The sequence below is a fragment of the Triticum aestivum genome, chromosome 2D, assembly GCF_018294505.1.
Source record: "Triticum aestivum cultivar Chinese Spring chromosome 2D, IWGSC CS RefSeq v2.1, whole genome shotgun sequence".
Lineage (NCBI taxonomy): Eukaryota > Viridiplantae > Streptophyta > Magnoliopsida > Poales > Poaceae > Triticum > Triticum aestivum.
In genome coordinates, this window is record NC_057799.1 from 476881179 (window position 1) to 476904317 (window position 23139).

General features: G+C 44.9%; 2 protein-coding genes and 1 long non-coding RNA gene across 7 annotated transcripts; 2 read left to right on the top strand and 1 right to left on the bottom strand.

The window, feature by feature from the left end:
- Positions 1–663: 663 nt before the first annotated feature.
- Positions 664–6431, bottom strand: LOC123053933 (uncharacterized). 5 transcript variants are annotated; one of them, XR_006425974.1, is made up of 6 exons: positions 6041–6372; positions 4828–5007; positions 4618–4676; positions 3834–4491; positions 1126–1249; positions 664–1038 (listed from the first exon to the last, which is right to left on the bottom strand). It is a non-coding gene; the product is annotated as an uncharacterized lncRNA (long non-coding RNA). The 5 variants fall into 5 exon arrangements; XR_006425972.1 differs by having other exon boundaries at positions 1126–4491; positions 6041–6431; XR_006425970.1 differs by lacking the exon at positions 1126–1249 and having other exon boundaries at positions 6041–6365.
- Positions 6432–9014: 2583 nt separating this feature from the next.
- Positions 9015–9902, top strand: LOC123049619 (ferredoxin-thioredoxin reductase, variable chain-like). Its single transcript, XM_044472517.1, has one exon. It carries the CDS (start codon positions 9221–9223, stop codon positions 9674–9676), a length of 456 nt encoding a protein of 151 aa, XP_044328452.1. The 5' UTR covers positions 9015–9220; the 3' UTR covers positions 9677–9902.
- A 7280-nt stretch (positions 9903–17182) lies between these two features.
- LOC123049620 (annexin-like protein RJ4) lies at positions 17183–18773 on the top strand. The gene is made up of 5 exons (XM_044472518.1): positions 17183–17258; positions 17385–17530; positions 17619–17837; positions 17922–18137; positions 18243–18773. Exons 1-5 carry the CDS (start codon positions 17183–17185, stop codon positions 18537–18539), a joined length of 954 nt encoding a protein of 317 aa, XP_044328453.1. The 3' UTR covers positions 18540–18773.
- The last annotated feature ends 4366 nt before the right edge of the window (positions 18774–23139 follow it).

Below are 23139 nucleotides of genomic sequence, written 5' to 3' on the forward strand. Positions count from 1 at the left end.
CTAGGACGATTTTTTCGAGCCGACGATAAAAAAGGGACCTGGGAGGGACTGTTGAGGGCCGAGTGGAAATGCTCTAAGAACTAAGGACATGCATGGAATGGCTAGGTATCGGCATGTAATACTGGAAATACGCATGTGAGAGGGGCACGTGACTCAAGTTCAAAGTGGCTGCCACCAAATAGATCTCTACTTCTAATGTCTTAGTTGGTAGTCTCTGTTTCGGGTTTATTTTCGTCCCACCTATCATAGTTTTTTTAATACCTGCTCCCACCTAACGCTGAGCCGCGTAGAACAAAAAAAAACCTCCTGCCGAGTCCCCCACCCGCCCCCACGCGCCTAACCTCCCGTCGCACCCAAGACAAATGAACAAAAAAATCTACGAAAATAAACCAGCAAAAAAAACCGGCGAAAATTAACCAGCGAAAAAAAACCCTAAACCAATCGCACGCGTCTCTACTCCCAGCGTCAAAGTCATACATGGAACAAACCCAAAGATTCCTAATATTAATATGGAAACAAACCCAAAGGTTCCTAATGTTAATATGGAAACAAACCCAAAAAATCAGCACCCTCGTAGCTTTCGTCCCACCCTCGCACCCTGATTACGTACTAAACATAATTAGCCTTCCTCCCACCCTCGTAAGTGCAAAAGTACTATACATGGAAAAAACCGTAGAATCCTAACAATAATTAGCCTAATTATTACATCCTAAACATCAGGCACAAGATAAGGAAAGCACCGACAAGATTGATAACGCCTTCAAACATCTCCACCATATTTGGTAGGAGTACGTATTTAAACAGCTTCTGTTACAGGATTGGTCATTCACGAACACCCCTGCCTCAAGTACTCACCATCAAGCACAGGCGATACATAGCTGGGAGATCACGCTGGAGATCACACATGGTCACCATGGAGGTCACATGAGTTCATCAACATGTCAACCTCGCTTTCATCACCTGGAGGTGAGTTCACCTTTTGACAAAGCCATCTATTTCTCCGATGTGGTGCCATCTTTCTTGTGAATCTTCATAGTCCTGATATATGCATTATCAATTTATTTAGTTCTCACAAAACGATTTTCATAATTTCTGCAATTCATAGGCCAGATAGGTTGTAATTACACAAGTCACATGCATATCCACCGCTGGTGGGCCGTGCTTCTCTCGTTCTTCCCAAGAACATCGAGGGTCTGTTCTCCAGGAACTTTCAACTTGGGCAATAAGAAATGCAACCTCACCAAGCAAACTTGTAGAAATTCATTAAAATTTAGATGTCCGGAGAAGACAATAATGTGTGCATGGAGGAGAAACTACGTTTTTTTAGCAACTAGAGGAGAAACTACGTATGTAGGTAATTATTATTTATTTTTCTTTGTTTATGAACCATGTTGTTGAAGTTTCAAAGGGACTTAATCACTATCCCTGCACCATTTATTACTACAGTATTGTATTTTGCCCAACCACGGTGCTGAAGGTTCAAAGGTCATTAATCATTATACATGCAACATTTTCTTATAAGATGTCGGAGGATAAGGGAAAAAGAGATGTGTATTTTCTAACAATGTGTAGACATAATGTCTTAATTGATGATTTGAAGGTGACCATCTTGTAATCTTAATTTTTGTTGTGGAACAGTCATATGGAATGTTCATATGTGAATCGTCCACCCAATTAGCTACAATGGTTCCTACAGCCAGTACCATGATAGCATTGGAGCCAGGGGAGCATGTGGGAACTTCAAATGGTATTTACCCTTTCACACGATGTTTTTACCATTGAAGTATGGTCATCTATAGATCTAGATTTATTAAGTCTAACAATGTGCTGGGTATATTGCTTCAAATGTGGGTCATGGATTTACCAAATTACACACTGGGCATGCAGAAAATCCTACAACACCTCAAGGAACACCAGTGGTGCTGAAGATATTGCTTCCAATGCAAGGCGAGATAGCCTAACACCCGAGCAAAGAGAAGAAATGAATGCGCGTCGAAGAGCATCTAGACAAAATAAAACTATTGAAGATAGGAATTCGAGCCAAAGCGCTGCCAGACAAAATCTGACAACAAAGGAGAGGCAAGAGATGAACGCCCATAGAAGGGCAGCGAGTAAAAATATACCAGTTGAGCAGAGGCAAGAGATGAACGCCCGTCGAAGAGCACGCAGGCAGAGCATACCACCAGATGAGAGGAAGGCATTGCGGGCTCAGCGAAACGCAGACCTCGCAGCTAAGCGGAAGACCCCATACGCTGAATGCATCGCAATGCCTTGCCCATATGCATATCTCTAATGAATCACCATGTTCTGTTACTGAAGTTTTCATGTGTCCAGCCTATATTTGCCAGTTACTTAATCATGCTTTGCAGAATTCAGTTGTAGATTGCTATTCTATTAGTCCTCTATGGAGGTGATTATGAAATGAAAGTTATACATATGTACTTGCACATAAAGTTATATAAACATTGAACCATTAATTAATTCCTAGGCATATGCATTTTTAGTTCAATTCGATTTCTGACTCATTAGCCACAAGTTATATTTGTGTACAGTATTGAATAATGACATGCAATTGTGCATGGTAATGATTTTAAAACTGGCACTCTAGAGAATTTTTTGTGCTTCCAAGTTGCAATTAAACCCTTTGGTTGCCAGTATGTCTAGCAGTCTGTCTGAAAGTTCTTGAGCTATGACTTATATGTGTTGCAAGTCAGTGCAGAACCTTAACTGTCGACATAATATTACTTCGTGCAGTTTTAAAGGACATGATAAACATAAACATGTAGAGAAGACATGCAAATTATTATCCTATACCTAAATCAATGGCCCATAGTTCTAAGCTAACTGTTCTGCACCGAATTCCAACTGTACAACTCAGCTCTGCAGCAACTGATCATTGGGAGCTCTAACTCTACTATGATGACCAAGAAAATCAAGTCTTCTCCATGAACCGGAGGCAACTTAATCAATTTGTTATGAATGATTTATAGCTTGGTCCGCTTTTCCTACCCATCATCACCGCACATGCTTACAGCAGATTGAACGACAAAAGGACCGGTCGCCCCAGAACAAGATTCCTCACATTCGCTCGTTAAGATACTCGATTTGTTATATAAAACCAAAGTTCTATCTATTGTACTGAAGCCAATTTAATCAATTCATAGTTGACACTGATTTTCTTGTTATTGGCCATGGATTGAACCGGATATCGATAAAGTTATCACTACGCACTGAATTCAATTTAATAAATTTTATAGTTGACAGACACCTAATTTTTTATTTTTATTATAACTTGTTATTGACCATGGATTGAATATAATAGTTGTCATATTATCTCTACGCCCACAAGCATAGTTCATGCTCCTCCCGAACTTGTTACTCTTCTGACCTTGGGCTCTTCATTGACATGACAACCTATCATGGACTATTTTCATATTTAACTAACATCCTTTAACAATACAAAATCTGAACTCTAAAGAGTCCATTGCAGTAGTTGAACTGCTAAATTTAAGCTTAGCTGATTAGGGACTAACTGATTCAATTTTGATGTAGATTCCAGGCATTAAAGTTTAGCTTCTGGAAATTGATGAAAAAAATGCCTAGCAAATACAAACCCAATTTATATTGATGACACTAATCCCGGTTTAGTTCCAGGAACACTTGAGCAGTCTGTTCTTATCAATTGTATAAGCTATCTTAACCTTCGCATTCCCCAATAGCTTTTAGTTAAATGCATCTGTACTTCCCCAATAGAAAAGAAAAAGAAAAAAGGAGACACAGAACATACAAAACAAAAACAAACGGATGCGAAAAAACACTTAAACAAGACTAACCGTGATGCAGTACGAGCAAAAGTCAAAACACCTCTGGTTTCCTGCCAGGTACTCTGCCAGAAATCACAAACTTGTTGATGCCAGTGAGTATCCAATCATACACAAGCGCACAGAAATCAAAACCACTTGTGCGCTTTGGATTAACAAGCAAGGTCAAAAACTCAATGTGAATCTGATCGCTGGAAGATGGAAAAAGGAAGCACGACATTGCGATCACCATGAAGCATATGAAAGTGCCTTCCTCGCTGTGAAAATCAGAAGATATGAGCATGTCTCCAAAGAAAGTAATGTTTGGCATTTCTCTCAAGCTGAACCGAGACAAAATGAAGTTCCTCCCACTATCCTTGTCTTGTGTCGCTAAATCACCACTGTCTAGCAGGCCCAACACACAAGGAACTGAATCCTTTGAGATAGGAATGATCTTCTCATCAGCAACAATGATTTGAGATGACACTGTGTCTACACATTCGACAATATAGCGGACAAATCGTGATGGGATACCAGTTTTCTCAAATTTCAGAAGAGGCTCAAACCCGTATTTTGAGATGACATCCTTCCGGCCACTGGACATACCCCTCAAGATATCTACGAAGTATTTTGTGGAAAAGACGCTGCACACATGCCTCCCTGCCCCCATAACCTTTTGCCTCTAATTTTGCTGAAAGACAATAATCATGAGTAGAATGTCAGGGGTAACTAACATAAAAAGAATGAAAGTGAAGAGAAAAAGAGGACCAAAAGAAGAATAGAGATAGACAGCTATGAGGACAAAAAAGTGTAATACCTCAGTTTTAAGGTCGACATTCTTCCAGAATTTTGGAAAATCTCGAGTGATTTGATTGCCTGTTAGATGACATGAAAAAGATGTTTATATAATTATATCATATAATTCCGTAGCGGAAAGAAAAAAAGAGAGAAAAGAAAGATGTGCATACCATAGGGCTAGAAAAAAATAGAAAAGAAGAGAAAGTGCATGAGAGAAAGAGATGGATACCTCCTTCCTAAAAAAACGAATAAAGCATCTTCTAATAACTTCTTCCTCCTAGATACAGATTCTTCATCACTATATGCAATGCTCTCATCACAACTCTCAGTGTTTGGGGGACTGTCATTAGGGTCGTAGTTGGGTTCATAGCATCCACTCGATGATCTCTGCCCCCAAGAATCCACAACCCTGTTGTTGAAAAAGTAAAACATGAAAGCAAACTGAAAAACTCCACATAGCTGACAAGAGAAAAGACTGAAAAACTCGGATGGGTGTTTCCCCCATTTTGCAGACACAAAGCTTCAACAGCCGCTGCCTCGGTGCAAAAAAATGTTAGATTGAGAGTGCCATTTTCATCGAGTATGCATGAGCAACTTTCCCCTGGGAAATTGCTTTTAAAAAGTCAGAAAATAAACGCTGGCAGGGTGCGCGCTGATCATTGTTACTCGGGAATTAATGACCTGGTAAAACTAGCTAACTATCCTACCCTATGTGTTAACTGAAGAAAGCGACACCTACTGGAACCTGAAAAAGACAGCTACTGAAGATGTTCCCTAAATCCTGGATTCTCTCTCCTCCCACCCCCACCCCATCACTAAAATGTTGTGTGATAGACACAATCTGCACCTTAATTTCGAAACCATAGTAGGAGAGGAACACTGAATAAACTTACACCTAACACAAACGGCTGAGAGAGAGATGCTTGGCTGTTCAGAAATCACGGAAACACTTGGAACAAAATCCAACACTAGGAACTACTACCAAAGATCTCAACAACTACTTACAAAGAAATAACAAAACTGAATGGCACATCTGCCCAACACACACACCTGCACACAAAAATGCCCATAATCTGAACACACACCCATACCCTAGCCCCAACCCACTTCGTGTGTGGATCCTAAGTACATACAAGTATACTCATATCAATTATTGTCACTAAAACGCCCATGATCTAAAGGACAAAGGGGAAACATGGTGAGGGCAAACCCCCTCCAAATTTTCGTATCCGCGAAATCGAGCTCGACAAAAATATCTGCTGAACTAATAACCCGGACGTTATTATGATTTCTCATCAAATTAGTCTGAAGGGCGATGAAAAAACAACCCCCACACATTAAGGGATCTGAGCGCGCGGTGCGCGGGGATGAACCCAGAGCTGCATGACTGAAATAACTAGAAATCAGAGCTCCAGAGAAGGGAAAGGGATAACTAGCCATACCTCCGGCTCGAACGGCGCCGACGAACGGTTCCGACATCACCGGCGAAACCTTGCTGGTGGCGGGACTGGCAAAATATCTCCGCCGCCCTCTTCTCAATACCTCCCTCTCTCCTCCCCCCTGCTCCTCCACGACAGCTAGGCTCCAACTTCCCAGGGTTGTGCTGCGGCAGCTTCCCGCGCTCCATGACCTCCAGCTAACCCCTTGCTGCTGCTCACCGACGGTGGTGACCCCCCTCCACCGCCTCCGCCTCTCTCTTCTCTTCTGATAGGGGATGGGCTGCCGACCACCATCCAAAAAAACAATTCAGAAAATCATGTGGGTGAAAACGGATCATTCCTAAAAAAAGGAGAAACGGATCCGGGTGTGGAGCAATACAACCCGAAAAGAAAAAAACTCAGACCCGACGCGAGCCAGACAGAGCCAAGGGGGACAGACGGGAGGAGCGAGCGCAATAAACCAAAGAGAAAAGGCTGGAAAAAAACCTTGACTTAGGCGGTATGAATCGAATCCTAAATTCTTTATTCATGAAAAAATTAGCTCTCGTATTTATCAATCCTGATCAATTTCGTCTTTAGACTAGATTGTCATGGTGGGAAAAAGGTTAACCCGGACGGGATCACGTGTCATCTACATCTTCTTCCTCACTCTCTGTATCGCACGCCCGTGCAAACCCAAGAATATGCGGATAACATTACTAACCTGCGCAGATAATAATTGTGTTACTTAGTAGTGGTTACCTCTTTTATGGGCATGGAGGAAGAGATTAGCATGCTTGACGTCGTGGATATTCATGTCGTATGTCTTCTCCCCACTTAAAGAGCACAGACATGTACGACGGTCTCGCTTAATCAGTAAGAGAAGTTATGATCCTACTACTAAGGATTACCTGTTTCTCAGCGCCCCAAACTGGCCTAGATCGGTAGAAGGTTAGGATTGACCGGAATCGATAAGTACGGAGTGCTAATTTCAGGGATTGTTCAGGGTTTAAGTCAAACGGGCTCTACAAGTTTAAGTCGGAACAAAATAGTGCTATGATTTGTACAGATCCGGCGGTCACGGAAAATGGCCTGAAGCGAATTTAAAAACAGGAGACTGAAAATTACAAAAACTGTTCTTTTATACATATGAATTCGACATACAAAATTTATAAGACCCATACTAGTATGATATAAAAATCAACGTCGACGGCGGCATCTCCAGAAGTGCGACCCACTGCTGTTTGCCGGGATAGGCATGGTCTCTTCCCTGGGGCATCTGTGGCTGTCTACAAAGGCCTAGTCGACCCGGTGACACTTGAAGCTCAGGCATGTGGCGAGGCTCTAGCCCTCGCCATGGATCTTCACGTCGACTCCATACGCATTGCGTCTGACTCACTTGAAGTGGTGGCGAACATTCAGACTTTTGCTTTGTGTCAATATGCCGCTATTCTTTGTGAAATAAATCACCGACGGGGATCGTTTCGAGCAACCAAGGTTTTTCACGAAAAACGGCAACACAATGTAGAAGCTCATTCTTTGGCTGAGTCTGCTACTTCACTTTCTTCCGGGCGCTATGTGTGGCTTTCTGTCTTTCCCGATATCAGTTGTATACTTATGAACATTGCTTAATAAAGGTCTACAGTTTTTTCTCAAAAAGAAGGGTACGTGTTGCTACATTATGCCTGAAAAAAACCTGCTACCGTGTACGTGATGTTACAGTACGCGCGAAAAAAAAACAGTACATCCCGTGTCATTACAGTACCGGGAGCAACTAGTTAACGAGCGCTTCTTCGTGAGCCTCGCAACGATCAGCGCCACTTGGCGTGCTCTCAGCCATTCGCCACGTGTCGCGTTTTGGACACTCCCTTCGGATTTTGCTTTTTTTTCGCACGCGTTTTCGGCTTTTTAAACGGGTTTTTTCCGGGTTTTTCGACGTTTTGGTTTTCCCCCGGTCTTTCTTAGCTTTTAGATAAAAAAAAAATTCCGCGAAAAAACGCGTTTCTTTTCCTTTCGCGAAAGTCACGGTTTTTCTTCCGCGAGAGGCACGGTTGTGCTTTAGCGAGAGTCACGGCCGTGCCTTTCGGAAATGAAAAAAAACGCGTTTTCTGGTTTTTTTTTTTCTTTCGCGAGAGTCACGATTTTGCTTCCGCGAGAGGCACGGTTGTGCTTTCGCGAGAGTCACGGACGTGCCTCTCGGAAAGGGAAAAACAAAACGTGTTTTCTATTTTATTTTTCTTTCGTGAGAGTCACGGTTTTGCTTCCGCGAGAGGCACGGTTGTGCTTACGCGAAAGTCACGGCCGTGTCTCTCGGAAAGGGAAAAAATACGCGTTTTCTGTTTTTTTCGCGAGAGTCATGGTTTTGCTTTCGCGAGAGGCACGGTTGTGCTTTCGCGAGAGTCACTACCGTGCCTCTCAGGAAAAAAAAACGCGTTTCTGTTTTTTTTTCTTCCACGAAAGTCATGGTTTTGCTTCCACGAGAGGCACGGTTGTGATTTCGCAAGAGGCACGGGCGTGCCTCTTTCAAAAAGGGAAAAAAACCGTGCTCCCGGTTCGGTTTTTTCGCACGGTTTTTTGTCCGGTTTTTTCGTGAAAAAAAATTCGTCAAACCTATCAACATGGGATCTAGTTTTGAAGATCTCGACGCGAGGAATTCAATGATGAAAACGGTTCGAGATTTGGACGCACGGTTTAAGAGATAAAACGTTTTGAATAAACGGATCTACGAAAAAAAGGAAAAACTTCCAGGTTGCGATAAGTGGCGCGCTGCATGTGCGCCACTTAGTCGCGATCAGGAAAAGTGGGGTGTTCGGTGTAAAGAGTACTCCTTACGATTTCGTACAGTACCACGCGCTGCTTGCTGTCCGCCAATGGGCCGGCCCAGTTGGGTCGCCCTATGCGCGTCCCGCTGCTCCAGGACGCACTGAGCGGGACCCCTCAAAAAAAAGAGCGGCACATAGGCACTGCCGCCTGGTCCAGCTGTGTGATGAACTGATGATCAGATGGCCCTTGGAATGCGTAGGGGGTCACTAGCGCATCGTTTTTCCTTTTTCATTTGACAAACCAACCACGCCTCGCGAGAATTTCCACGCCTCTCCCCAATCGCCGTCGCTTCCACCTTCGGCGCCGCGTATCTCACCCTCACGTGCACACCGCCTGCTCGACGCAATTCCCCACACGCCCGCGAGCACACCAACCTCCCCGATGGCAACCGCCACCGCCACCGCCGGGGCGTCCCCTTCCACCTCCTCGTCGCTCCTCCTCCGTCGACCCCTCCCTCCAAATTCCACGGCCGCGCGCTGCCTCGCGCCACCGCGGTGCCGCGCGCGCCTCCGCACCGCGCGCCAGGTCGCCATCAGCAGCGTGTCCCCATCCCCCGACGTGGCGGACGAGGAGGCCGCGGCGGCGCCCAAGCTCGGCAAGCGCGTGCGCGTCACGGCGCCGGTCCGCGTCTACCACGTCCCCAAGGCGCCGGACCTGAACCTCCGCGGCAGGGAAGGTGTGGTCAAGCAGTATGTCGGTGTCTGGAAGGGCAAGCGCATCACGGCCAATCGCCCTTTCCGGGTGGAGTTCCAGCTGAAGCTCGACGGACAGGACAAGCCTGTCCGGTTCTTCGCTCACCTCCGGGAGGACGAGTTCGAGTTCGTCAGAGACGAATAGGATCCCTCTGTTTGTCTGTAAAATAATGCGGCGGATGCAGCATATGTACATTAGAGAGGAGATTGGAGAGGGGGCGAGGAGATGTCAAGTAAGTTGATGTTTGTTTACTATCATGTCTCCTGTGCTCTTCCTCACTCTCCTGCTCAGTGCTCAACATCAAAATTTTCAGATGTGAGAGTTGTTCGAGATGATGACGATTATGAACGAAAGCAATTATACTGCTGAATCTGTTCTTGTGTTCAATACTTTTCTCTGTTTACTGTTTCAAGAAAAAATGTTGTTGGAGAGCAGTCAGTGTTAATGAGTTAACAATGGATACCATCTGTCTAATGGGTGGTAAGTATGTGCTTAATAGGAACAGAAGGTATCATACACTGGTATATTGAATTCAACATGTACCCCTGCCCTGAATCATCATATAAGGGAGTGCGTAGGCACTATGGAACATTGAGAATCATTCAAAGTATCATGAAAATCACTGAAATTGGATGGGTATGCTGCCAATTGAATATGCTAATTCTACTAAAACTGACCTTTACTTTGGGTTCAAGAGCCTTCACTGTGTTGATATCTTCTGATGAAGTTTAGCTTCTCACTACCCATGGGCAGGAAGAATTTTATGTGATTTGACTGGAAAATATGTCAAAATTTTCGGCATGCTGAACAAAATTAAATGCTTATTTGAATGTGTATTGTAGCTGTTAAAAATAAATAAATAGTGATCCCGGGCATTTTTTAGGTTAGCTTTCGAAACTCAAATTAGAAAAGCTGTCTGAACAGCGTTGGTGAGATATATTCAAATTATTTTCATACGGACCTTCAGGATCGTACCCCGAGCTAGCACAAACACAAAAGTAAAAGAGTTATTTCTTGATATATGTCAATCCTTACGGCAAACGATATTTTTCTTCAGCTTGGTGTTAATAATCTTCTAGAGATTTAAACCTTGTCCAGTTCACACATGAAAAGAATGTACATGCTGTTTTTGTTATGTACCCAGTTCGAATTTAAGGCGTTCATCTTATTTGAGCTTTTGTCCTTCCATCCATGGGTGGTATCTAGTGCAAACTAGTATGTAAATGCCAACTTTGAGTAGGTGATTGTTCAGACTTGGAGCGATGTGGGTTAGGAGTTGTTCGCAAAATGTAGCTTTTCAAATCCATCCACTCAAATCGCATCCGGGAGGGCATATGCAATGATTTAAGTTAACACTCGAGAGATCAGTTTGCAATATATGCACTCTCTAGTCCCTACCTATGCATTTCATCTTGGGTGCTTTATCCTAAGTAATTGTAGTTTTTCAATTGCTTCTCTTAGTATTCTCTTCAGTAAAAAATCATTGCTTCTATTTTACTTGTCTGCAACACTTGGCTCTGGTTCAAGTTAATGTTCTACTTGCTATATTATCTAAACTCAACATACTGGTAACATAAGGGTTCTGATGGTTCCCAGGCCTACCATGAGTGTGTTAATATTGGCCAAGCTCTTGACTAACATAAGGGTGCTGAAGTTTCTGTTCTGTTAAATAAGCCATAATATTTGAGTTTGAGTATCAAATAAGAATTTTGGTCTGGAGCCATCAAAGTTTGTGTATTGTTGCCTGGCTTCTTGTTCATGAACAAACAGTGTGATGTTGGAATCTATGAGTAGAAAATCTTTATTGTAATTTTATCCCGTAAATAGGGCCATGAAGCGACGAGTGCTGATTCTTCACTTTCTGCCTAGGATTTTAGAGTGTGACCAAATACCGATCACTTTTAAGAAAGGGGGACAGGCATACATTATGCCCTTGAACTATTGAAGTTATCTAATATATCCTTAACCCTATGTTGTCTACCTTGCACTGCTCAGCTGCCGATACTGAAACAATAACCCAGAGGCCCGAGTCCAACCTGGTATTGCCGCAAGTGGCAGTGATTTTGAGGCTGAACTTTCGACATGGTGCCTGTTGTACTGATTCCTTGCGATGGAGCGCAGAGCAAACTAAATTTAACTCCTCTTTTTCTCCATCTCTCTGCTGCTATCCCCTTTTCAGGTCAACTCCATCTCTTTGCTACTCAGAGAATTATAGTCTCAGCCGTCGACATATAATGTCTTTAATTGTTGCATCGAGCATTGAGGTTAATCGGGCCTTGTTTAATTGTGACAGATAGTCCTTGAAAGTTTGTCTGGGTTGTGCTTGTGCATTTGTGCTTCAGTTTTCGTTCCATCAGGCAATTAGACTCCCTCCCCCCACAATACACTAAACAAATTAGCATTGTGAAGTGGCACTTTGCTGCAACAATGTTGATAATGTTAATGCAAGAGTTTTTATAATTTCCTAATCCAGGCCAGATAAGTGTTAGCTTTCGATATGTTTCCCGAATGTTGTTCAATACCCATGCGCTCCTCTTTATGGTTTATCAATCGATTGGTTCAGTCAACCTATATTTTTCAATCTGGAAGCTAAATTTTCTTCCTGAAGCCTTGAAGGTACTGTGTTCCTCAAAAATTATGTCCTCTGTTTCGAACTGAAAACTAAATTATCTTCCTTAGGGCTTGTTCGGTTAATCCCCACCACAAGGGGATTGGAGAGGATTGGCAGGTATTGAGGTGGATTTTGACTTGTTGGGGATTTAATCCCTTCCAATCCCTTCCAATCCCTTGAAATCCCTTGGAACCGAATGAGGCGTTAAGTGTTTATGCCTTGAAAATTTGTGTTCAGTTTTATTTGTCCATCTTGACAAATGCTTGAATACTACTTCTACTTCAATGCCTGAGGTGCTAGGGCGTTCAGCAGTTTTGCAATTTTCGCTGGAATGGTACTTGCTCTTTTTGCTGGGGAATATTGTACTCCTGTGCAACGTTGTCTTGATTTGTTTCTTGATGCTTCTGTTGTAATTCCAGCTTGGGTAAAATATCGGAAGAGACTTGGAAAAATGTCTTCCTTTGCTTCATGTTGGGTTGTGTGAGTTGCCGTATGAATTTATAACCATTGTACTACACTCCAATTTTGTACTACCTGTTTAGATGCATATTCTTTCGCGGAGAAAAAAAAATCTACAACAGATCTCAACCGAAGTTATTGCTGTTTGATCCATTGGCCTTGCATTATTCGATTGTTTTTGGATGATTCAGTCTATCTTCTTGAAACTCTATGGACGTGTTTGGTAGTCTGCATTAGGCCCAGTCAGGCCCGCACGGGCAGTTTTTGGTCTGTTTGGTTGTTCGGGTTGCATCAAAAAGTTTGCCCGCACGAAACTTAAAGTCAGACCCGAGCGGTGCAACCCGAGGCGCGTGGGCGTGGGCGGTTGCACGCGTGGATGCGATGTCGAGATGTCGTGTTGTTTCCCGAAGTCGCGTCATAAGTTACCATCATCTTCCTTCCCTTACAGCTCCCTCTCCTCTCTTCCCCACTCACACCGGCGGCGGCGAGCACCGGAGTGACTGATTGCAAGACGATCCTAGGTGGCGGCAAGCACCGGATTGATCAGCGCAACGACATTGGCGGTAAGCCCTTACCCCGCGATTTGCTGCTTTTGAGTCGTGGTAGATTTGATTTGCGGACAGGATTGGAGCGTCTGGGAGGGGATTGAACACATCGGGGTGGGGGCTTGGTCTAGGGGAAACACAACCGATGAACCCTCAAATCCATTGGTTCTGCACCGATGGATTCTGGGGTTCTTACGGTCCTTTTTTTATTACATCGATGGTGGGGATTGGGGTAAAACTAGTTTACAAGCACCTAATCCTAGTCGCGGCGACCTTGGAGGAGCGGCGGTGGCGCGTGGGGGGGGGGGGTAGCCATCTTCTTTTCTTCCTCCACTGCTTTCACCGCACCAGCCGCAATCTCGTCCTAATCGTCTTCGTCAAGAACAATGGGTCTTGCATGATCGCCTGCCACTCACGCCCTAACCACCATCTCCATCGCATCGTGGCCGTCCTCCGGCGCCACTAACGTCCTAGTCCAGAACGCTGCGACACGCTAGTCTTGATGAGCCCTGTTGTCCCATACTTGGCTCATCTTGTCCTTTGTTCAGTATCGCCAGAGTCTGCCTGAGTTTATGGCCCAGTGCAGGATGTCCATTGACATAGCGCCCTTCACCGAGTCAGGAATCAGTGTCTTCAGTTCCTCTGTCGCAGGCTTCTTTACAACAACGTTTGCCTCTTTGTGCATGTCTTCGATGCTGCTGAAGTTGGAGCAAACTTCCATGGTGTTCTCGAACTTCGTGTGGTCAGCGAGTGAGCACCGAGGAAGAAGACCCTCCATCCAATGTCCCAGGGGAAGGGGTTGGGGTTTGGGTTCATGACGATGGAGAGGTGGTGAAACAGAGAGGTGGAAGAGGAGAGAAAGAGAGGCTTTGAGTGCGGTGGTGGGTAAATATATAGGAGCGTTAGGCTGATAGGACTGATGTTTGAACTTCGTGTTGTTCATAATGCAGATCGACAAGGAGGTTGTGCCTCCATTGGACAAGAGCAACGAGGTCGTGCCTCCATTGGAAAGGGCAAGGAGGTCGTGCCGCCATTGGACAAGGGCAAGGACCATTGGTGACACATACATACTCATCATGGGTGACATGGTTGCCAAAGGAACTAGCGAGGTGATCACTTGCTCCCTTTGCTCATCAGAGGGGTTGGGGTTGTCACCCGCGAGCATCGAACGACACATAGATACTATCGAACCTCGGCTAGAGAGTACTAGGTCTTCCACATCGGAACCGAAATCCTCAACTACAAGCTAAACTATTCATTTCTTTAAAAGGGGAATATATTAATATCGTGAATATATCAATTACACCCAGCCTCTGCACCAAAAAGAAGTCACAAAGACATACATGATGCACATAGCTCGAAAAGAAACCAAAAAAGAAAGGGAAAAAATGGCCTCGCCACAATGAACAACTCCTCTCAGCAGCAGCATCACAAACCTCCACCAAAGACAACACCTGAAAACATAAAATGTCTTCAAAAGCGACACCTTCAAGAAGGAAATAGTGCAGGCGGCGTCGCCCGATCTAAGATCATAGGTTTTCACCCTGGAGAAAAACCGAGCTATCAAAACAATACCTTCAACAAGGCAATTGTTCGGCACAACCAATGAAGGCCAAACCTTAGGTTTTCACCCTGAAAGTCACGACTCGGCACTCGAGGAGCACCACCAAAAATGAAATGGTCCTGTGCTGCCGCCCCCACTTGACACTGCTGCTACTGAAAGTTATCAAACACCTGGCGATGGCCCCCTCCGCCTTACTGATCCTCCGATCTTAGCCATCAAGACTTCCTCCGACGTTGTCTGTGCCATGGAAATCGAGATGCCGACATGTCTCATGGTGTCAACAAACAACAGAGCTTCGCGTCGCGCTCTCCTGGAGCCATGCAGGCTGATATGGACGTGCACAACCAAATATTATCCGATCCAGATATCCTTGGGCAAGATCTCCGACAGTAGTTCCAGAACACGTCGACGACCAGATTGAGGAGGACCCTTCATGCAGATCGTTGCCGTGATGCAACAAGAGCACAAGGACCGCCGCCACACCACTGCCTCCACCACGCCGACGCCATCGCCGCCACGGCAGAGGACACCAGCACTCGCTGCACATAGCACGTGACTCCAGGCGCCAGAAGACGGAACCGGCACCAGCCATCACACCACGCCGGCCCGCCCGCCACCTTCTCCACGTAGCCGCCGCCGTGTCCACGCACCGCCACGCCCAAGGCCCGACCATTCGAGACGCCTCCACAATGCCCTGTGGGAGCGCCATGCTCCCCGCCCGCTCGCCACGCCCCACACCGTAGTCACCAGGGGAGGAGGGAGAAGGGGCCCCCCCGCCGCCGCCAGCTGTGCTTAGCCCGGCGGCGCCCTCCGGCTGCGGCGAGGGGAGGGGGAGGCAGGGAGGAGGTGCGAGTGATGGTGGCTAGGGTTTCGCCCAGCCGCCCATGAGGGCGACTTGGGTGATCCGTTTTGATGGTCTATCGGCTAAACTATTCATGGTCTATAGGGCTACATGGTAGTGTCATATCCGCTAGACTTGGGCCTCTACATGGGTTGTGGCTGCTACCGAGTGGTGACCACCGAGGTGGTTGGAGGGAGAGGAGGGGACATACATGGAGGGTCTCACGGGGAGTAGGGAGGTTCTTTTCTTTCCGAAACAAAGTACAAAATGCAGATGCACACATACACTCGTACCCTACCCCTATGAGTCCTTAGAGAGACCAGGCTAGTATATCTTGAGATTGACGAAATCACCGCAAGACTCAGATAGTCGACGGGAACGTCGTCTCGTACTAAACGAACATCACCAAAAAATCTTGAAATAAATCCATGGAAGATAATAAGGAATAACATGAACCCGAATGGGTTGGTTCCACCACAAGGAAGCTAATCATGTGAGAGACACACACAGTTCACGAGACTAAGAAATCTCAGGCAATTCCTTTAGCGGTTGCCTTCTTTTTAAACGGCCTCGCTGACAGTGGAAGTTCTACAAGGAGGCTTCAATAGGCTTAAGCCTACCCTCCAAAATCCTATTTCAGCAAAAGATACCACATGAGAATTATATTGAGGTGCTTTACATCATGCAACAATTGCAATGCATTTGGCAATTAGGCTTAGTAGATTGATGTTTCGAGCCTACCCTCCATTATCATGCTAGATTCGCCACTGCTTGTTGATGTCTGGCGACTGGCGTTTGGAAATTTTCTACCCTTTCACTTGTGTGGCAAGGCAAAGATAAGAGTCGGGCAGGTTGTTGAGATCTTATCTTGGTTATTCATTTGCAGTTTTCCCTATTTTTTATGTATGACTTAACTTGTAAAAAAAATTTGTAAAAATTTATATAGTAGGATAGTTTTCTAGGGTATTTTATTTATATAAGAAGCTCCGGGTTCTCCCTAGAAAAAAGAGGAAAAGTGTCGTAGGGTTCCTCTCCTATTAGACCATTACTATCATTTCTCTGTTAGAAAACCTTTGCATCTCCCAATGTATAGATGCTTAGATAAGGTGTTAAGTGCATGGAAAAGTTCATCAAATAAACTCCTCAATGCATAGGTGCTTACCTTTTTTAGCTAAATTTTGTTTAGCAATCAAACTCTCTCATACATAGTGATTTTGTAGGTCCGCATGCTTGACACCGTTTTTTCTGGGTCACCAAAGTGCTCTCTCTCCTTAATTAATTGCTATATGTCAGGTCAGTTTTTCATCTACGTGTTATTCTTAGCACTTTGTACACCGTGAAGCACTCAAAATGGCTAGTCTCGTTCTTCCCAAGTGTGAATTAAGTGATCTCTTTTTTGACACCTTTTTTTTCAGAACCATAAAGACCAGCTATAGCTGTAACATACAGTCTTAAATGGTTAACACTTAGTAAGCCAACGGCAACGTTGAATTACCAATCGGTTTCACCCATGGTTTTTATGCTCACTAACTTTTATTTTGGTGTTTCTTTTTCAGAGATCGCCTCCATATAAATGCCAGCGGAGCATGCGTGCTGGTGAAATCAGATTTGCAGGAGAAGAACGAGAGCGATGGCCACGATCAAAGTTCCTCAAGTTGTCCCTTCTCCGGTTGAAGATGCTGAGGCGCTCATGAAGGCCTTCCAAGGTTATATTATCCCCGAAATTTACCTCGCTGTGTTGGTCTATCGATTTATTCTAGTGCACAGGTCCTGAATCCTGGTCATAACCTCGCAATATGTGTAGTGATGTTTGCAACATTTTTGTGGGTCAGGATGGGGCACTGACGAGCAGGCAGTGATCTACATACTAGCTCACCGGGACGCGGCGCAGAGGAAGCTGATCCGGCTGGCGTACGAAGAGAAATACGACGAGCGCCTCACCGACCGGCTCGAGTCAGAGCTCTCCGGCGATCTTCAGGTGACATGACATCTCCAGAGAACACTAACGTTCAGAGCTTCCAGTTTTATTTTCTGAATGAACCAGCGAGCGAGCTTGGTGATCGCAGACGGCGATGGGCTACTGGGTACTCGACCCCACGGAGAGGCAGGCCGTGATCGCCAACGCCGCCACGAAATGCATCGACGAGGAGTACCCCGTGATCGTGGAGATCGCCTGCGCCAACTCGCCCGCCGAGCTCCTGGAAGTGAAGCGGGCCTACCACGCCATCTACAAGCGCTCGCTGGAGGAAGACGTCGCCGCTGGCGCCACGGGAAACCTCCGCAATGTATGATGGCTATCGCTAGAGCACGCGCCAAAGGAAACCTCTGTTCTGCAGACTAATGTCGGTCTCTGTCCCTGCTGTGTTCAGCTCTTGGTCGCTCTGGTGAGCGCCTACAGGTACGACGGCGATGAGGTGAACGGCGGGCTAGCGAGGTCGGAGGCGAAGATCATTCAAGCGGACGTGAAAAACGGCGTCACGGCGGATCACGGGGAGCTCATCAGGGTCCTAGGCACCAGGAGCAGAGCCCAGCTCGGCGCCACGTTCAACTGCTTCAGAGATGAGCACGGCACCACCGTCACCAAGGTCCGGTCACCACCCATAACCAAATTTTGCTCAATTTCTCCAGGCTTTGGATCAATTTGTTAGGCGAAGATGCCGTCGATAATGCCATCTGTATCCATCGGCTAGGCCCTGCTGCATGCCCCCGACACGACGGGCTACGCGCGTGCGCTGCGGACCGCGGCGAGGTGCATCGCCGACACAGACAAGTACTTCGCCAAGGTCCTGAGGAACGCGATGCACAAGTCGGGGACCGACGAGGAGAGCCTGCTCCGGGTGGTGGTGATGCGCGCGGAGAAGGACCTCAGGGGCATCAAAGACGAGTTCCACAAGAGGGCGTCGGTTGCCCTGGAGCAAGCCATCGCCAAGGAAGCCTCCGGTGACTTCAAGACCTTCATCACGGCTCTTGTTGGGACTAGCCAATAAACCATATGCATCCAAAAAATAAGATCTCTGCTTTTTACTATCTTCCGTGTTGCAAGACTTAAGTATCTCAATTAATGAATAATGTCTAGGTAACTAGATATAATAGCTCGTGTGTTGCTACGGAAATTGGTTGCAATAAATTTTAATAATATCTGTTCAATTTGTCTAATTCACATCTAGATGTTTTTTAAGGATGTCAAATCTAAGCTCCCACAAATATATAATGCAGGAACAAGAAACAAAAAAAAACTAGGACAAAAAAAATAGACCACAAACAGAGTGGACATCATGTCACATCTAGATGTGTCCTAGACAAACCCATATTTGTTTGTATGGAACAAGAATATTTGGATTAACAACATGGAAAATAAAACTAGTAATACATATGATTATTGAATTTTGTTATCATCGTATATCTGTATTTTCAAAAATATAATCGTATAGTTGAAACAGCTGAGATTTTTTTCAATAAAATTTTGTCACTCATAAGGTGACACCAACCGCACCAGGGTAGCATCCTTCTCACTCACATTTTTTCGATAAAGAGCATTCTTATTGACTCATATCATAGCATCGAGGAATACAATCATAATGAGTGCATACCCGACCAATGCATGCCTAGAATACACACAGCCAACACAAACACAAGATCACACCGGCAAGGAGCAATGCCCATGAATGAAAAAAAAACTACCGAAGCAATGAAAACAGTGATAGCGGTGACCATCGGCACCAACCATATCATGACAACACAAGAACTACAAAAAAAATGTTCTCCAAAAGCGTCACCTCTAGAAAGGGAACGACACGGGTCATCGCTGGATCCAACTATCGAAGGTCAAATCATGGGTTTTCACCCTGAAGATCAAGCCTGAGCAAACTCCCAGAAATGCCTTCGCCAAGGTAATGACGCATAGAACGCCAGCATTGCCAGGTATAACACACTTGAGTCACACATAAGATTTTTCACCCCAAAACTTGAGACCGGGTACTCAGAGAAGCGCCACCCAATCAAAGTCATGTGTTGTCTCCTCCACTTGCCACAATCCCCCCGCAGTTGCACATGTGCAAGAGGTGCTCGCAACTTCACGACGAAGTTTTTGACAGAGAGGATCGACACCACCAAAATCCCGAGTTCGGGACACTCCGAAGGTGTCGCACCATCCACACAAGTGGCATTCTACTTGGAAGGTTGCAATAGCATACGAACGCAGGAAAAAAAATGATATAGTATATGATGTCCCCCAAGATTGTGCTCAATATTACAGTTATGGGGTGCTGGAGCATACATATGCAAAGGAACAATATGATGTTCGAAAATATTATCCCTGGGATAAAGTCCTGGAAAGTTATATTAAAGTAGGTTCTCAAGATTGTGAATCATCAAATTAAGAATAAGAATCTAACCTAACTTTTGGATTGGATAGATTTGAAGCTCTAATTGTAGTGGCATTGTTTTCTCAGTCCAGGCAAGTAGCATAATGTTACCAAGACAAGGAATGTAGTGGTGTCGAAGTCTTATTCCGCTTGCATCCACCGGCGGCACCATGAGCAAAGCTTGTTGCCGCCTTTGGGCCACCTCCTCAGCAGAGTAAACTTGTTGAAAGTCGGGAGCTTGTTGAAGAAACAACCAGGAAGTTGTCAATGTAGACCAAAAGACGCCGACGACCGTGATCTGCTGGCCGCCTCGGAGAGAGCCTATAGAACACCCCATGTCTAATTAGATGAAGTCGAGGAACACAAATGTCACACGCTCCCTGATGAGGCCGATGTTGGAAATATGCCCTAGAGGCAATAATATTTGTCTTATTATGTTTCCATATTCATAATGAAAGAGTTTATATTCTACGCTATAACTGCTATGATCCTGAATATGCGATTCAGTGGAAAACTCATATGCACATGTGGAATGCTAAACAGTTAAATAAAAGGTTCCTAGTCTTGTCTCTAGGACTAGCTCAAGCGTTGTTGGTGATCATGTTTTCTGGATCTTAAGATATCGTTAAGTGTAACGATAGTCCTAAAACAACATTGAGATTATGAAGTTGGAAGAACGATCATATTGAATTGACAAACTTGTTTGTTGTGAATTGGATTAATATCGTCTATATTCAATTGTAATAACACAGAGTGTTAACATGTGATCTTGCTCCTTAGACCATGAGAGTATCGTGGTCACTTCTTACCGTACGATGGGCTTTGGGGTTGCTCAAATGTCACCTGTAACACGGTGATCACAACGACAACTTACGAAATCATCAGAAAGTTTGACAAGTGGCCAGATAGCTCAAGAGTGGGATTTGCTCCTCCAACTATGGAGAGATATTCTTAGGGCCCTCTCGGTTGACGGCATCAACCATAGTCTGGCCAGACACGAGTAACTTTGTCACGGGGATGCTGGAACACAACAACGAGAAAGAAGAACAAAACCGGTAACGAGGATTTCGGTATAATGAGCATAGTGATGACTCGGGAGGATACCGATGCATCCTGGGTTTTGTGAAGTATCGTGAAGCAAAAGGAACATCACATGATAACCAAAGGTTCACTCAGATGTCATTCATGTACTCATAGGGACTAATATGGACGTCCAAGGTACGGTCCCGTTGTCGGTCATTGAACGAACGGTTTCGCCCATGTCTGTGAGTTACTGAACCTACGGGGTCACAAGCTTAAGGCAATCACGATCTTCTGAGTGTTAGTAGGACGGGAGTCATGAGAATATATTTGTGGAATTATTTCATGAATATTCAGAATAGTTCCGAGAGGATCCGAAAGCGTTTCGGGGTCACCGGAAGGGTTTCGATGCATATCGGGTAATACCGGGTATTCCCGATATATTATATATAGATGGAAAATGTTTCCAAAGATTTATATATATATATATATATATATATATATATATATATATATATATGTATAATGGTCTAGAAGTATTTAGAACATTTTATATTATACAGGCCTAAAAAGGCCAAGTGGTGGAAGGAATTATGGGCGACGAAGGCCCATAAGGAAGTGGCGCTCCCCTTGCCATATGGGGGGGTGAATTGGACTTGGAGAGGAGTAGGACTCCCCCCCTTTGGCCAGCGCCCCAAGGAGGGTATTTCCCTCCTTGGTGGCTGGCCCCTCCTCCTCCTCCTCCAACCTATATATACTATGGGTTTTTGCTCTATTTATATACAAGTTTTGGAGCCTCCTCTAGTTCATCTAATTCTAGTTCTAGTTGGTCTTAGTTGAAAAATTAGAGATAGGCTAATCCTCTTGTCTTCATAATTAGAAGTCTTGTGTGGTTCTAATATCCTCCCTCTAATTCTCCAGCAATGATTAGCTCTAGAGGGCCAAGCGCTGTCGGATCGTGAAGGTTGCACGCTTGCAACCAAGTAAAGAGGTCGTGTTTTCGGTCTTCAGTTCGAGGGACTGTTCGTGGGTGGTATGAGGGATCGTTCATCGACAGTTCGAGTGACTCCAAGTAGGATCTACACTGACACGTTCTTCTTCCGCTGCAACTTGGTGACGGTAACGATCGTGATCCCAACCCGTTATGCATCTTCATATTGATATTGGGTGATCGTAGGCGCGATTTTTTTGTTTCCTAGTACGTTTCCCAACAGCCGAGACTGGCCAGCCTTCATCGATCGAAACTAGAGTCAGAGGCCCAAGACCCCCATCCATGTGGTCCGCTTCACATGACAATGTGACCATGACAAATCTACAGAATGAAAACCATGACACGAAGAACCAAATGTGGGAATAAACCACCTTCCACGCACCTCTCAACGATACGATGAAGCATAGTGAGAACAGGGGTGCTACCTCTTGAGCACTGCGTTGGTTTTCCCTTGAAGAGTAAAGGGTGATGCAATAAAGTAGCGTAAGTATTTCCCTCAGTTTTTGAGAACCAAGGTATCAATCCAGTAGGAGACCACGCTCGAGTCCCACGCACCTACACAAACAAATAAGAACCTTGCAACCAACGCGATAAAGGGGTTGTCAATCCCTTTACGGTCACTTGCAAAAGGGAGATCTGATAGAGATGATAAGATAATATTTTTGGTATTTTTATGATAAAGACTAAAAGTAAAGAAAGCAAAATAAACGGCGAAAGAAATAGCTCGTTGACGGAAGATTAATATGATGGAAAATAGACCCGGGGGCCATAGGTTTCACTAGTGGCTTCTCTCAAGATAGCATAAGTATTACGCTGGGTAAATGAATTACTGTCGAGCAATTGATAGAATTGAGCATAGTTATGAGAATATCTAGGTATGATCATGTATATAGGCATCACGTCCGTGACAAGTAGACCGACTCCTGCCTGCATCTACTACTATTACTCCACACATCGACCGCTATCCAGCATGCATCTAGAGTATTAAGTTCATAAGAACAGAGTAATGCCTTAAGCAAGATGATATGATGTAGAGGGATAAACTCATGCAATATGATATAAACCCCATCTTTTTATCCTCGATGGCAACAATATAATACGTGTCGTTTCCCCTATTGTCACTGGGATCGAGCACCGCAAGATTGAACCCAAAGCTAAGCACTTCTCCCATTGCAAGAAAGATCAATCTAGTAAGCCAAACCAAACTGATAA